The following is a 15,060-nucleotide window of genomic DNA, read 5'->3' on the forward strand; positions in this document are numbered from 1 at the left end:
CGTGAGGGCTTCGGCATGCACACGTTTGGCTGAGGCCGCCGAGCCTGTCTGGGTCCAAATATCGTTGACGAAGAAACCTTTGTGTTTGGCGCGGCGACCCTGTGGGCCTTCCACCCGAACCAGAAGAGTTGCCCCCGTACGGGAGAGCCTATTCCCATTGACGGCCAGGCCACGGATACCCGTGTCATTTTGGAGCCGCTGCCGTACCAGATTGGCATGAAGGTGAGGAATGAGGCCACCAAAGTGATATACACGAGGGTGCAGGCCTGCATGCGCAAATAAATGCACCGTTAGCTGACGAGTGGCAAACACCTCCCCGCACACCCTGGCGGAGCTGAGAAGTGGATTCTCCATCCGAACCGAAATCAGCGGTTTACGTTCACTGCGGTGTTGGACGGCGATGCTTTGGCCGAGGCGCTGTTGTCTTTGAATGTGTTGAAGGGAAACGTAGGTACACAGTATTACAGAGAGATGGGTTAGGCCGTCACGAGCACACTCGCTGGGGGCGCGCATGATTCCTGACAGATGTGGTCTCCCACGTAGTCCTGCACACCAGATCGTCCTGCTCAACAAACATCCCCTCAGGAGCTCCACGCCAAGTCCGTTGGGTACAGCTAAGCTGAACACAAGCGTCGTGTTGGGCTTCCAGACCCGGATCCAAACACGCTAACACTCTCCACTCACCACAGCCCCCCTGGCCTAACATGACATCACTTGGCAGCGGGCCGAGACTAATTGAATGCTGATTACCCCGCCAGGAGGACTTAAGCTCCCCCTCCCCCCCCTTTCTCTCGATCACCGTTGAGGTAACGGCGTTTCAAAGGTCAAACTGGTATTCACGACTTGAGAAGCAGAAGAATCTTCATTCCGAAGACGCCAGCCAACATGGACCTGTCCTCTGTTGCCCAAGCTCTGTCCTCGGCCAACGGGCCGCAGGACCCTGGTGAGTGGTTCCGGGCCACCCTTCCCGCGCAAGGGGCGCATCCCATGAACGTGCTGAGACGTTTGCAGGCTTCCTCAATGACATTGTCAAGCTGCTGTGGCCCAACATCCGGGTGGCCAGCGGGAAGATGATCAAGGATATCGTGGAGCCCATGTTCGCGCAGCTGCTGCCGGCGCCGCTCGACACGCTCCGGTTTGAGAAGATTGACCTCGGAGCGACGCCGATGCACTTTGGCAAGATTCTCGTCACCCCTACCACGGCGGGCGGAGGCATCAAGCTCGACCTTGATGTGGAGTGGGATGGAGAGTGCGATATCGAGCTGAACGCGAAGATGATGCCCAAGATAGTGAGTTGTTGACCATCGGGCCGCCATCGAATCCAATGCTGCTGCCACGGTGCTAACACGGCACAGGGAGTCGAGCACATCAAGCTGAGCGGCCGGTTGGAGATTCTTCTTTGCCCGCTCACCGACACCATCCCTCTGGTAAGCCCTCCTTTTCTTTTCCCCTAGGGTTCCTCCCGCGCTCTAACATCCCCCAGATCGGCGCCGCCCAAGCCGCCTTCATCAACCCCCCCTACCTCAAGTTCACTTACACCGATGCCGCCCACGTCGCCAACCTCTCCTTCATCGACAAAAACATCCGCAAGATCGTCCTCAGCATCATGTCCTCCATGGCCGTCCTCCCCAACCGCTTCCTCATCAAGCTGGACCCGACCGCCGACATCTTCCGCGCCTACCAGTACCCCATCGGCGTGCTACGCCTCACGGTCCAGTCCGGCGCCGAGCTTGGCAAGAGCAGTGAGGGCAAGAACTTCCTCAAGCGCCTGGTGCACGACGAGCCGGACTGCTACGCCAAGGTGCGCGTGGGCGCCGGACCGGACGAGCTGTCGGCCAAGAAGAGCGAGTGGTGGCAGACGAGGACCATCGACAACTCGCGCCACCCGGAGTGGAACGAGACGCGCGACTTTATCGTGAGCGACCTCGACCAGGAGATCATCGTCGACGTCAACGACGAGGACAAGGCCAACTCGGACGACGACATCGGCGTGGCAAGCATCACGGTCCGTGCGCTGCTGGCCGAGCAGGACGGGCGGAAGGAGCTTTCCCTGACGCACAAGGAGGAGCCGACCAGCGGCAAGGTCACTGTGGCGGGCCAGCTGCTACGGTTCGTCGCGGACGCCAAGAGCCTGACGGCCTCGGCAGCCGAGGGCCAGTTGCTCGGCCAGCTCACCGTGCTGGTGGCGGCGGCTCGCGGCGTGCGCGGGGCGAGCCGCGAGGAGACCAAGCCAAGCGTGCGCGTCACCTGGGGCGATGCGGCCACCTTCCGGACCGCCATCAAGACGGACGCGCCGGGCGTGGACATCGAGAACCCGTCGTGGGACCAGGCGTTCCGGGTGCCGCTGCTGGGCGGCGGCCCGGCGCTGGCCGACAGCGCGCCCGTGCGGATCGCGCTGCTAGATGGCGAGACGGAAAAGGGCGCGGTTGAGGTGCCGCTGAGCGAGGTGCTGGGTGCCACGGACCTGACGCTCGAGAAGTGGTTCGACGTTGGGTCGGGGGCCAAGGTGCGGGCGGCGGTCGTGCTCAGAGGGCTGCAGGCTTAGCGTTGTATGCTGTTGAACTTTTGGCTGCATCTTGGAAAAGCGTTGCATTTGTCGCGGAGAGCTAGTCAACGATGAATAGAGACTGAGCATCGTGGTATCTAATTTCGCGCTCCGTGCCTCTTCCATCTTTGTCATGTCTTCACCTTCACCCTCACCACCACCCCCCACCCCGTCTTCGTCTCCCAGACCCCAAACTCGTTCTCTCTCCTGAGCGTGATCTCGTCCGCCTTCACCGTCATCTTCACCAGCTCCTCATCCACCTCCACCTTGGCCGCAACCCCCGGAGGCGTCCCGTCGGGCGCCGCCACCAACGGCTCCTTCTTCTTGCTCTTCCCGAACAGCCCCAGCCCCCACCGCCCGGCCTTCTCCTCCTGCTTCTTCTCCACCACCGCCGCCTGGACCTGCTTCCTCTGCAAGTTCGGCTCCGGCCGCAAGTACGCCGCGATCCGCCTCGCCAGGTCCTCGTCGCGAAACCACAGCGCCTTTTCCGGCGCCTCCGCATCCTCCCCCAGCTCCGCGCGCCTCTCGGTATCAAACCTGCCCCACTCCCCGTCAAACGGCCTTTCCACCACCCTCTGCAGCGTCGCATCCTCTCCGCTGTTCTTCTTCTCCTCCCCCTTGCCTCCCTGCTGCTCGCTTTGCCACCCCTCCACCACCTCCACGCAGACCACCCGCACCAGCTCCCCGGCCTTCGCCCGCTCCCGCACCCCGCTCACCTCGGCGCCCGGAGGCACGGCGCCGGCGGGCACGAGCGTCAGCTCGGCCGTCTTGATGTCAGCGCCGCCGCTGGCGACATCGGCCAGGAACGCTTCGACGTGCGGGAGGAGGAGAGTCGTCAGGTCGGCGGCGCGGGAGGCGGCGGCGGTGTCTCGCGCGCGCTGGGCGGCCTGGAGGCGGGCGGGGAGGGCGCGGAGGTGCAGCGTTAGGGGGCTGTTGGGAGGGAGGCCGGTCGCGGGATCGAGGGTGTGTAGAGAGGGGGAGAGGGCGGCGGCGGTGGAGGTGGTGGTGGCTTCGGCGTAGGAAGGGGGGAGGTCGGGGTCGGGAGTGAGGCCCATTTTAGACACAGGGAATGCTTTTTACTAGAGTGGCCCGTTTGCCTTGGTTACTGTGGTTGCGGTGGTGAAGGCGGCGGCTTGCTCTTCCGGGGGGTTGACAAATGATTGGTGATGTCAGAGACGGATGATGGCTGTCGCTTACTTGATGGTGCTGCTTGCAGGAAAAAGCACCCTCAAAGTTGAGAAAAGCGAAACGCAAATGGCATCAAAAAGACGCTCCCCGATTCAGAGGTTCAGATTTGTGAGCAGGTTACCTTGATCAACAAGTCCAGGACAACAAGCCGTTGATCTGATCAAGGACGACGGGCCTGCCATAAGGTCGTCTGATATGCCTCGTGGTCTGCCCTCGCTTCGCAGCAGGGTCCGGGGTTGGGGTTAGCGTGGCTAAGCTAGACCGGGTGCTGACAGCTAATTTCCATAGTGGGGGGACCCAGCGCCACAAAGCCCACGCGGAGATGGAACGGCGGCCCAGGCACACTAGTCACCGAACTACCTACCACGCTGCGGGTAGTTATGTGCTGTACATATTGTCAAGGGTGTGCTGTTCACAGTGGGGTACCTTACTGTGTAGACCGAGCGCCTGTGCCCCGCATTTCGGGGCTCTTCGATACTGAGTATACTGCGTATACTGCGTAGTATTAGTGCTTTTCTCTGCCGGCCAATAAGCTAGAGGTCCAGGGATGAGAGGTGCGCCGGTTCTGAATGCAGCACAATGTATGGATAACTATCTCCTGCGATGGAGGACAGGTACGACCTTGGAGGAAGAACGTGTGCGGCGGTCCCATGACATGACCTGCCCTGGGACTGCTGTGCCGTTAATGCTACACCCTCACCGCTGGGAATCGATACGGCTTTCGTAGTATTGCTCGTGTTTATCGCCTTGTCCGAGACTGCGACACGACGTGTTTGACCCGGACTGCCTTGACGGCAACCAATCTGAATCTAGCAGGCACAAAGTCGCATCCGTGTCTTACGGACGGGTACCTCCCCCAGCCCCGAACCACGCCGTTTTTCTGACTCGGTTCGGCTGCGGATCGACATGTCTGCGAGCTCACTTAGGTACCGAGGGCCGTCTGATGGTTACATAGGCGGAGGCTCCCGATGACCTGACTGGTCTGACCCCAGCAAACCGTAGCTCTCCCCATATCTTGGGACCAACCATGATGTGCCTTACCCTACTATACGGTGTACGTAGCTTTGGGCTGCAGGGCGGGCCCAAGCGAGACAAGCAACGGCCACACCTCCTTACCTGCTATCGTACCTCAAGCCTACTTCGTACCACTTCAGATCATTGCGAAGAAAACTCCAGGTTGGAGGTCGGCACGGCTCCTGGCTCTGTTCTCTAGCTCCCAGTTTGCGATATTCCGTAGGAGCATTTCATTTTGGTGTGTTACTGCGTATGCTGGCTTGATTTTGAAATAAATGTTGGCGGGTTGGTTGTTTACGGCCCCCAAAATCAACACACGCCGCAGCCGGGCAATGCTCGCAGCGCGTTGTGTTGTGCAACGCCCAACGCTTGGCGCATGCTGCTGAGGGGGCTGCGCCCCCTGGCCAAGGCACCCCGGTCCTCCCGCACCGACCGAAGCACCATTGAGGACGGGCACGTGCGGCCACTGAACACCCAAGACCGCCCAAGGGCGCAGGGAGGAAATGAACCGCGCTGCGCCACACCACATGGGCAGCATCGTAGGGGTCAATGAATAGCGGTCGGGGATGAATAGAAAGGTGTACAAATACAAGACGATTGCCGTCGCATTTCGCTGCATCTCTCCATCATTGTATATTCCACATCATCACATCGTTGTGGTGGCCAGCGAAGCATTTCTGGTCACATCCTCATCACTTATAACCAAGACTTTCCCGATTTGGTGAAGGGCATCCACCTCACCGCAACAACCACCACCCAACTCTCTACATTCAACACTCCCCACCGGACCTCGATCCTACTGCGGATCGAATTTTAACAACCTTTGAACCCTTTTATTCCACCGTCATGATGGCCTCCTACCGCGTTGCCGCTCCCGATGAGTACCTTGCCATCACTGGCATGGGAATCAAGCAGGTCAAGATCTGCAAGGCGGCATGGGTTTGGCCCTTCCAGCGCTGCATGCGCTTCAGCGTGCAGCCTCACGACTATGCCATGAACCTCCAGGCCATGACCAAGGAGAAGCTGCAGTTCCTGCTACCCGTCGTCTTCACCGTCGGCCCGGACGTGAGCCACCGCAGCGGCGGACCCCCGGTCATGCCGGGGCTCGAGGACGAAGAAGATGCTGATGCTGCTCATCAGCATAACCGCAGCAGCGAGGACGGCGACCCCCTCATGAAGTACGCCATCCTCCTCGCTGACTCGGGCAGCTCCCCCAAGAGCGACAACAGCCGCCAGTTCGTCGAGAACATCGTCAAGGGCATCATCGAGGGTGAGACGCGCGTGCTCGTCTCGAGCATGACCATGGAGGAGATCTTTACCGAGCGCGAGGTCTTCAAGCGCCGCATCTTCCGCAACATCAAGAGCGAGCTCGACCAGTTCGGCCTGCGCATCTACAACGCCAACATCAAGGAGCTCAAGGACGCGCCCAACTCGGTCTACTTTGAGTCCCTCAGCCGCAAGGCCCACGAGGGCGCCACCAACCAGGCCCGCATCGACGTCGCCGAGGCCCAGCTCCGCGGCAACGTCGGCGAGGCGCAGCGCAAGGGCGAGCAGGAGCGCGAAATCGCAAAGATCCACGCCGAGACAGCCGTGCGCAAAACGGAGCGCGACATTGAGCGCGCCCAGGCCGAGGCCATCCTCGCCACCCGCAAGGCCGAGCTCAACCGCGACGTCGAGATCGCCCGCATCAGCGCCAACCGCCGCACCGAGGCCCAGGACGAAGACCTCAAGCGCGAGGTCGAGATCAAGCGCGCCGCCGCCGAGATGGAGCGCCTGCGCGCCAGCGAGGTCGTCAAGGCCACCATCTCGCGCGAGGCCAAGCAGCAGGCCGCCGACGCCCTGGCCTACGAGATCGAAGCCCAGGCCAAGGCCAACTTTGAGAAGGACAAGCAGGACACCGAGGCCACCGCCTACCGCTCCCGCGCCGAGGCCGACGTCGCCGCCTACCGCACCAAGCAGGAGGCCGACGCCTGGGCGTACGCCGCCACCTGCCGGGCCGAGGCCGAGCTGCAGCGCACCCTCAAGGAGGCCGAGGGTCTGGCCGCCAAGGCCGACGCCTACGCCAAGATGAGCGCCGCCTTCGGCGGTCCCGCCGGCCTGCTCTCCTACATGATGATCGAGAACGGCACCTACGTCGCCCTGGCCAAGGCCAACGCCGAGGCCGTGCGCGGCCTGCAGCCCAAGATTAGCATCTGGAACACGGGCGCCGAGGCGGGCGCCGAGGGCAGCGGCTCGGGCGCGCAGGGCAACGGCATCGCTGCCATGAGGAACGTCTACCAGATGCTGCCCCCGCTCATGACCACCATCAACGAGCAGACGGGCATCACCCTGCCGGAGTGGCAGTTTGGCCGTCTGGCGACCAACATGTCCGAGGTGGAGAGGGCCAAGGGGTCAGCTCTGACGACCAACGGCGCTAACTAGGTAACCAACATGACGGTGCCGGTGGGGTTGCGGAGACCACCGTCCACTACTTACACTCTTTTTCTTTTTTCTCTTTTCGCCTTTTCCTTCTAGTCTTTGCTTGGTTTGCTCGGAAAGGCAAGAGGATGTCGGACTGGTTTGGTTCACGGACAATTATGGGGAGAGAAACTCATACCCGGCAGGCTCGCGTTCGCGTTTTCCTTTGTCGTATACCCATCCATGTATCATAGCACTTTTGGTCGATCGTTGATGCTTAGATTGCGAGTCTCATATGTACAATGAATAATAATACCCTTTGCTTTCTTCATATCTCGTTTGCTTTACGATGGCTTTGGGCTTTGTCGTTGGACCGTTGGTGGTGGTCAGACGCGGATGGTTCCGGTTGGCTGCAGAAATCATATCTTGGGCAGCCGACATGGCTCCCGACAAGCGAGCCGAACATTCATGGGACTGCCGCTGTGGTACGACTCCAGACCAAGTCCAGCCCATCTATGTCGGTTCGCCGACAGTGCTGTTGAGGTCAATTGTGTGTCGCTTGGAGTGTCAAGCGCATTCCGACCATCATTGTCTTTTGGGGAGACACCAGATACAATCTCCACATTCCTTGAGTACAAACGAAATCCCCGGAACGAATGCACCTGATCTCCCAGGCGTACTCGGTTCAGGCAGCCCATGGGTCACCAAGCTGCCGACATGAACTGCCGGAGCGGGAACATAAATAGCGGCACTTTGATCTTCATCCTTTGCCTTCCTTTTGACAACCAGACCCGCATGTACGTCCTCATAAGGCTGTCGTGCTCTATGCCATGGTTAGCTATATCCAACAAAACCCAAATATATACTACTTTCCAAGTTGATTGTACCTAGAAAGCACCCATCTACGAGCTCGCCAATCGGTGGCCCTGGTGGATATGAGTCCATGCTAGACGCCGAATCACACTCCCCCGGACTTGGCATGAATATACAGTTGAATTACCCGTGCCAATGACATGTTTGACACTCCCATCCCCGATCTACCTAGGGTCGACGCGCCCCAAAGGCAGCGCCCCTCGGCACTGCTCTGCCGGCGTCGCGGCTGGGGGGACGCGCGCGGTTGCCGGTATCCGGAGAAGGTCAGTGACAGCAGCAGCCTGGTTATGCTGGGTTTTTGGGGTACTATGGAGTGTCAGCTCGAGGCTGATGAAGAAGCGCTCTGGGGGATATATTCAAGCCAAGACCATAGGAAAGCCAACTCCCGTCATGTCTTGGTTCTGTTTCCTCTCTCGGCTGTCGTTGTGTTCACTTACACATCATCTCCCTTTTGGACGGCGCAGTCACATCACCACTCGCGCAAAGACTTGCCTACCATGTGGCTCAAACCGACCCTCGCGGCCTTCACGGCCGCTTCCCTTACCTCAGCCCAAGAGCTGATGCGCTTTGGCTGCTCTCAGCTCACCATCGACCGGGTCGACCCGCTGGTGAACCCAGACACTCTCCCCTCGCCGCACATGCATCAGATTATTGGCGGCAACTCGTTCAACGTTACCATGGACCCCAGCTCCTTGGACCCTTCCAAGGCGTCAACCTGTACGAGCTGCACGTACTCGGAGGACTTTTCGAATTACTGGACCGCCAATCTGTACTTCCGCGCTAGGAATGGTACCTTTAAGATGGTGCCGCTCTTCGCCAACCTCGGACTGAACGTCAAGGGTGGCATGACGGTTTACTAGTGGGTTCTGGTCATCCCGGGTGCTCTGGCCTTGATTCTGAAGATATTCTGCGCATCAGCATCCGCGGCTACCAGCCCAGCGCCCGCGTTACAGCCTTCCCTCCTGTTCGTGGCCCCCTGCTCCTCCTTTGCCGCCGATCGCTCATTGACCGAACCACCAGGGCTTCCGCATGCTCGTCGGCGACCCCAACAACCGCGACCCCAACCGCGTCCCTCGCCAACTCTGCTACCGTTGCGAGCACAATATGCAGCAACAACCCTTTGGCGGCGCGCCCTGCACGGGCGCCGACACAAAGGCCTTCCCCAAGGATACCTGCGGCGGCGGCTGGCGCGTGTAAGTTTGCGCCACCAATAACCTCGATCGTTGACCCTATTAATAGTCCTAACCTAAACCTCTCCTGAACAGGACTGTGACCTTCGGTTCCTGTTGGGATGGGAAGGTAAGACACGCCGCTTAGTCCGAATCTCTGAGGCTTGGGACTAACCTAGCAAGAACCTGGATACCCCTGACCACAAATCCCACATCGCCTATCCGGCCTCCGGCACCTTCGAGTCCGGCGGTCCCTGCCCGGCTAGCCACCCCGTCAGGATCCCCCAGGTCATGTACGAGATCATGTACGACACCAGGGCGTTCAACAACAAGGCGGACTGGCCCGCGGATGGGTCGTCCCCGTGGTACTGGAGCCACGGGGACCCCACCGGGTACGGTCTTCACGGAGACTACGTGTTTGGCTGGCAGGGCGATGCCCTGCAGCGGGCCATGGACACGAAGTGTGCCGGTGATCGGTGCCCCGCCCTCAAGAGGCAGACCGACGCGCAAGCCATCGCTTGCACGAAGAGGCAGAACGCGAGGGAGGACATTGGCGATAACAAGTGTACGTCGGGGCTGATTGCCGATTTGCGGCCCATGTGGATGGATGCTGACTTGCTTGACAGGGCTCTCCGAGCTGCCCGGTGCGCCCCCGCTGGTCTGAGCGAGATATGTTGGGAGTGCAAGGGACTGGTTTTGTGTACGATGGGGGTGTGGCGTGAGAGTGGGAGAGTTCTACCTGGAACTGCTAAGCGAGGAATGAGGCTATGATCTTGTTGTACGGTATATAGGATGCCCGGTGTCTTTGGGCATCAAAGATGTCGCTTTTGCTAGAGCACGACAGGTGTTTTGAGACGTCTGCATGCCATGGATAACTGTGAACTTCCGAGTCCTCCAACATCCAATGATACAACGACTCCAACTCCATGTTTCCTACTTGAGTAACTTTGTGTAACTTTCACTCCGACGTTAAAATAAATAAGAGAAAAAAGGACAAGTAAAGTAAAGTAAGTGAAAAGAGGGAAAAAGAAAGAGATAAGAAGTAGAAAAAAACGAAAACTTATGGTTCCTTTTTCAGGGCTCTCAGTTATGCCCAAGTCGACGTGACATCCCCGACATAGTCAGGTATATAGGTCTCTTGTGGAAGTATTGCGATCGCCATAGCGTGGTACGGGTCCGTTTCCAGAATGGACAAAGAATTGGGTTTTCCGGTTTGGAGAGTTCAGATGGAGTTAGCTGATTTCAAGAATGCGTTCTACGTATTTGTCATGAAAAGGGTCAGCATAGCTAGGTCCTGGAGGGTGTTCACAGTTGGCAAGTTGATCAAGGTAGCACAATATTGTTTGTAATGCGGGTAGGACAGCTGTTGTTAAAGTCTATCCATGTGAGCTGTCATCACGCTCGCTCTTCATGGAGCCACTGAGGGAGAGCGACCTAGATCGGGTATTGCTCCATCTATGACACCACGGAGCAAATAGGGCATTGTATAACTCCTGAGCATGCAATTGATTTGAATGGGCATGCACCTGCGCAAAGGACTGTTCTCAGTTTGCTCAAGAACAACAGTGCTAAGCGAGACTAAATTCATATTCTATTCCATCAAGGTGAGGTCCGAGGTGTCAATAAATGGAAACCCGCCAGCCCCTCTAAATGGGAGCAGAATGGCTCCGGCCAGCAGTTCAAACCACTGACTAGGGCTCAACTGACTCGCTCACCCCTGCCACCCAGACGAGAAGGCGCATTTCTTGACCGCAGAGCCTTGCGGTGAGTGTGTAATGGACTGGAAGAGATGCTGTAGGATACGTTTCCGACAATGGCCGCGGGCCTGGGCCTCTTCGGTGAGAACGAAATGCGGTAGACATCTCCATCGCATGTGATATGCATGACACTTTACTGCCTCACAGATGGGACTGCCAGGTCTTAGACCGCAAGGACTCCCGCCCAATCCAACGAAGATCATGTTCACTATGTAACTGCAAATATATACATGTTGTCAGGTCCCGGGCTGATGTTTACAGTGGAATGTGATCAAACTTTGGAGGTAGGGCGACGTCATGTACCGCGTAGTAGGCCATCAGGTTACCGAAGCCACAACCCTAAGAGCGTCAGGCTAATGACCGTTGCGACAGACGTCAGGAGCTTACACCTTTCATCATAGCACGCCCGGGCTGTTAAGCGTTCGCACCACCTCGTCTGCATACAGATCCATTGTATTGCCACAAAATGATTGAACGACATGTGTGGCTATCAAACTGTCGTGAAGGCATTGGCGTGTCATGATGGCCGCCCAGGCTACATCATGGACGGATTTGATGGATGTATAAGAAACCACAGAGGCGTTATATTTCACTGTGCTGAACATCGCGTGCTCTAACATACGGAATCCTTTCATCGACACTGCCCTTTCGCCCGGTCATATGACTGTGAGCTCTCCATGAAGCTGCCCGGCTCTGTCGTTTCCCTCTGTTAATCGAACAAGGCAATTATTGGATGTTGCAGCAAGGCATTGGTGATCATGAATAATCGCTTGGGACAGACTGTCAAGTCAAAAGATCTGTCGTCTAGATCCTCACAGAACGATCCATGTTGGACAATGAATGGCCATCACCCGTGAAGTTCAGGTTGAGCAAGAACTAATGTGCCTGTAGCTCGCCATGCTTCCCCTTTTTCCCTCTTACTAAAATGCCACGCTGGAGGGAAATCTCCTCTGCTCTGCTTGGCCCGGGTTGTTCACAGTTGCAGACAGACGTGGCGAGCTTCTCGGAAGGGATTGACCAATGTCATCCCTTGCTTAACGCCAGCCGAGATTGGCCAGCTGACAGCTTGCGCTCATTCCTTCCCCGTAGAGAAGCGGAACGAAGCAAGGGCTCGGTTGGTGGTTCCCTGGGATGCCCAGATGTGCGAAGAACCGGGAGCGAGATGCGGCAGGACAACGTGGAAGTTCATTGCCTGCGTGAGAGTCGGGGTTCGAATCCAAAGCACCAAGCTTTGTTACAAGGCAGAATGGCATTGATGAAGGTTCTCTCTGAGATACAGATTCCATTCCGTCGTCCGCGCGTCTCAGTCGGTATCCGTTGCGCTCTCCCCCTCTCCCCACCCGAATCCCCAGGTTCCCCGGACCCCGACTTCCTGCAGCCGTTCTTGCCGGAATTAAACAAGCCTGTTCGCGCAACCCTGCTGCCACTTTTCTTCAGTGGCTGCGATTGGCCACAGGCGTCGTCTCTCCTGCCATTCCATCTCTGTTGTGTCACCTTGGTGCCTCAGGAAACCAGTCCCCGCACCCAGGCCGTCCTTTTCTCCTCTCGTCCCCTTTTTCTCTTTTTCCATTCTTGCAACTTCATCCAAAACACCCTCCAAGCCCTTCCACACTACCCTCAACTCCATTCATTTCATCATCGCAACAATGTTCGCCTCCAGCCGGGTGTCTGGCGCTGCCGCGCGCATGGTTCCCAAGCAGCCTCTCCGTCTCATGTCAACCTCTCGCAATGGTCAGGGTACGTTCTCCGTGCTCCACTCAGCCCACCGGCGAGTGGGCCTGTTGCCCGCTTCCCCGGATGCGTTATTTACCAAGCTCGATCTCGCGAAACTTTAGCTCGTCTCCCAAGCTCCATCATCTCCACTCACTCCACCGCGCGCCTGGCGACTGGTCGCAACGGCCTGCTCCTCAATGGCGGTCGCAGCGCCTTCGCCTCCACCGTGATCCGCAACACCACGCAATCCCGTGGCGTCGTCGTCGAGTCCACGGCCGCCGCCATTCTCGCGGCTGCTAAGGCGCACGGCGCTGGCGCTGCCACCATCGGCCTGGCTGGTGCTGGTGTCGGTATCGGTACCGTCTTCGGGGCGCTTATCAACGGCGTTGCCCGCAATCCGGCTCTGCGTGGTAAGAATTGCATTTCACCTTGAGCTCCCAGTCTCGCGACACCAACCACATTTGCCTGTGGACCAATTGAGCGAAATGCAGCAATCTGACAAATTGTCTGTACTCAGGCCAGCTTTTCTCGTACGCCGTCCTGGGCTTCGCCCTTTCGGAAGCCACTGGCCTGTTCGCTGTCATGCTTGCCTTCCTGCTGCTCTACGCCTACTAGATGAGTTCCCCTGGAGCCATCGCATCGCACCTTGGCAGCAACGAGCTTGTGGAATTGGCGAGAAGCATGGGCGGGTCAGTGGGGACAGAACCGTTGAGATGGGGCAGGCTAGCGGCAGCGATTTTAGCGCGGGCCCACCAACACCGTGGGGAAACCAGGGCCCCGGCCTTCCCGTCTTCTGGACCGCGTTTGTTTCTCATGGGACCCGATAGAGACAGCCGGTGATTTGTATCATAGAAAGACGATACAGGAGGCATGTAATGCAAGGTGGTGAAAATGGGTGGCCAGATTTTTTACGCTGCGGCCTTTTCTGCATCGCTTGGCAAATGCCAAGTGAACGTGACGCTTGACACCAACAACCACAGCATATCTGAAAAACCCTCGGATTCACGTGCCTCAACCCGTGTCTCCCGGATCTGACAATCCGAGGTTGAGTATCTTGGCTTCCACCGAACTTCAGGGACCGATGGTATCTAGGTAGTCAACAACTCATTTCGGTCCATCAACTCCATGGACACTTGTATGATGAGTGTTTTTGGGGCCGTTTTATCTGTGCTTTGGTTTTGATGTCGTGTAGGTTTCCAGGGTTATTGTTTGTTTACACATTCCATCTGGATGACACTGGAAAACGCAAGTAATTAAATAGGTACCAGAGGAACCACATCTTCAAGAGAAGAACTAAGATACTATCTACCTACCTTACCTACCACCACATGTTGAATCACACAGGCCATTGCTGTTCGGCATCACGCCATGAAGGTGCGATAAACGGATTTGGTCTCTCCAGATCTCACCTCAGTTGCTCTAAATATACCTAATCATGCTTGGATATTGCAATGTCAATCCCACATGCACCTTTAAAACGCCCACCAGATAGCGTCTCCTCGTTCAACGGCCTGGGCGAGCCCAGCACCCACTCCTTCACCCGCCTCGGATATGTCTCTGGCTTCATGGCTGACTGGGACAGGACATGCACCCCGTGTTCATTGACGCCTAACGCCTGCAGGTTACCGAAGATGGCCTTATTGGTCACGACACTACCGGCCGTCTGGCAGTGTTCCACCGCGTCCTGGGCCTCAAGGAGGAACGGAAACCTTGTTCCTGACTGGCGGGACGACGAGAAGCAGCGCATGTGCGAGGAGTTTGGGGTGCGCAGGACGGACTGGCGGGGGCCGGTGGGGCATTGCAGATCATGAGCCATGGCGATGAGAGGTTCTTGATGGATGCCTGGTGTGCATACGCCGTTTGTGGAGTCGACGGAGTGGACGGGGAGGGCGATGATGAGGATGATATGATATAGAGAGCTCGACTTCGGCTTTCAGCAGGCGTTTTTCTACACCGGATTCCCGGGCTTGGAGGTGATGCATTATGAGATGGGAATCGGGGCGGTTTCAAATGTAGATTGTTGGGTGGTGTACCAAAGTATCTACAACATGCTTTTCCGCCAGATATTGCCCTGTGCTGTGTGCTCTCCACCTCCTAGCTTCAATTCTGAAGTCGTTATCCATGATGAGCTTAGATCAAGGGTGCAGAGTGCGCACTAAAGTGGTCAGAAGCCGTTGTAAACTTGGGAAGTAAAGAACAGTCTATGGTCCTAGTGCTGAACAAACGTGCGGGGTACCTCGGGATGCTGTGCTGTATGTTTCAGAGCCCAACAGGGCGGTCTCCATAGGCAGAACCCCAACCGGCGGGTGTACAAAGTTGTGGTGTGCCCGAGCAGACAAGATCAACCCCATGATCCTGTCCCATCATAGTAGTAGTCACTTTCAAGTTCACAGCCGTCGCTCCC

General features: G+C 57.6%; 5 protein-coding genes across 5 annotated transcripts; 4 read left to right on the forward strand and 1 right to left on the reverse strand.

Annotated features, from left to right (window-relative positions):
• Positions 1–885: 885 nt before the first annotated feature.
• Positions 886–2,545, forward strand: VTJ83DRAFT_65 (uncharacterized protein; the record flags this gene model as incomplete). The annotated part of the gene is made up of 4 exons (XM_071013217.1): positions 886–943; positions 1,012–1,289; positions 1,356–1,427; positions 1,484–2,545. The coding sequence occupies 4 exons, from the start codon at positions 886–888 to the stop codon at positions 2,543–2,545; spliced, it is 1,470 nt and encodes a 489-aa protein (XP_070869418.1).
• A 131-nt stretch (positions 2,546–2,676) lies between these two features.
• Positions 2,677–3,600, reverse strand: VTJ83DRAFT_66 (uncharacterized protein; the record flags this gene model as incomplete). The annotated part of the gene is made up of 1 exon (XM_071013328.1): positions 2,677–3,600. The coding sequence occupies one exon, from the start codon at positions 3,598–3,600 to the stop codon at positions 2,677–2,679; it is 924 nt and encodes a 307-aa protein (XP_070869419.1).
• A 1,993-nt stretch (positions 3,601–5,593) lies between these two features.
• VTJ83DRAFT_67 (uncharacterized protein) lies at positions 5,594–7,168 on the forward strand (the record flags this gene model as incomplete). The annotated part of the gene is made up of 1 exon (XM_071013439.1): positions 5,594–7,168. The coding sequence occupies one exon, from the start codon at positions 5,594–5,596 to the stop codon at positions 7,166–7,168; it is 1,575 nt and encodes a 524-aa protein (XP_070869420.1).
• A 989-nt stretch (positions 7,169–8,157) lies between these two features.
• VTJ83DRAFT_68 (uncharacterized protein) lies at positions 8,158–9,850 on the forward strand (the record flags this gene model as incomplete). Its single annotated transcript, XM_071013550.1, has 6 exons — positions 8,158–8,876; positions 8,936–8,981; positions 9,038–9,210; positions 9,283–9,316; positions 9,370–9,751; positions 9,813–9,850. The coding sequence occupies 6 exons, from the start codon at positions 8,158–8,160 to the stop codon at positions 9,848–9,850; spliced, it is 1,392 nt and encodes a 463-aa protein (XP_070869421.1).
• Positions 9,851–12,589: 2,739 nt separating this feature from the next.
• On the forward strand, positions 12,590–13,271 carry VTJ83DRAFT_69 (uncharacterized protein; the record flags this gene model as incomplete). Its single annotated transcript, XM_071013661.1, has 3 exons — positions 12,590–12,680; positions 12,779–13,066; positions 13,174–13,271. 3 exons carry the CDS (start codon positions 12,590–12,592, stop codon positions 13,269–13,271), a joined length of 477 nt encoding a protein of 158 aa, XP_070869422.1.
• Positions 13,272–15,060: the final 1,789 nt, after the last annotated feature.

Source organism: Remersonia thermophila, chromosome 1 (assembly GCF_042764415.1).
Source record: "Remersonia thermophila strain ATCC 22073 chromosome 1, whole genome shotgun sequence".
NCBI classification, from domain to species: domain Eukaryota; kingdom Fungi; phylum Ascomycota; class Sordariomycetes; order Sordariales; family Chaetomiaceae; genus Remersonia; species Remersonia thermophila.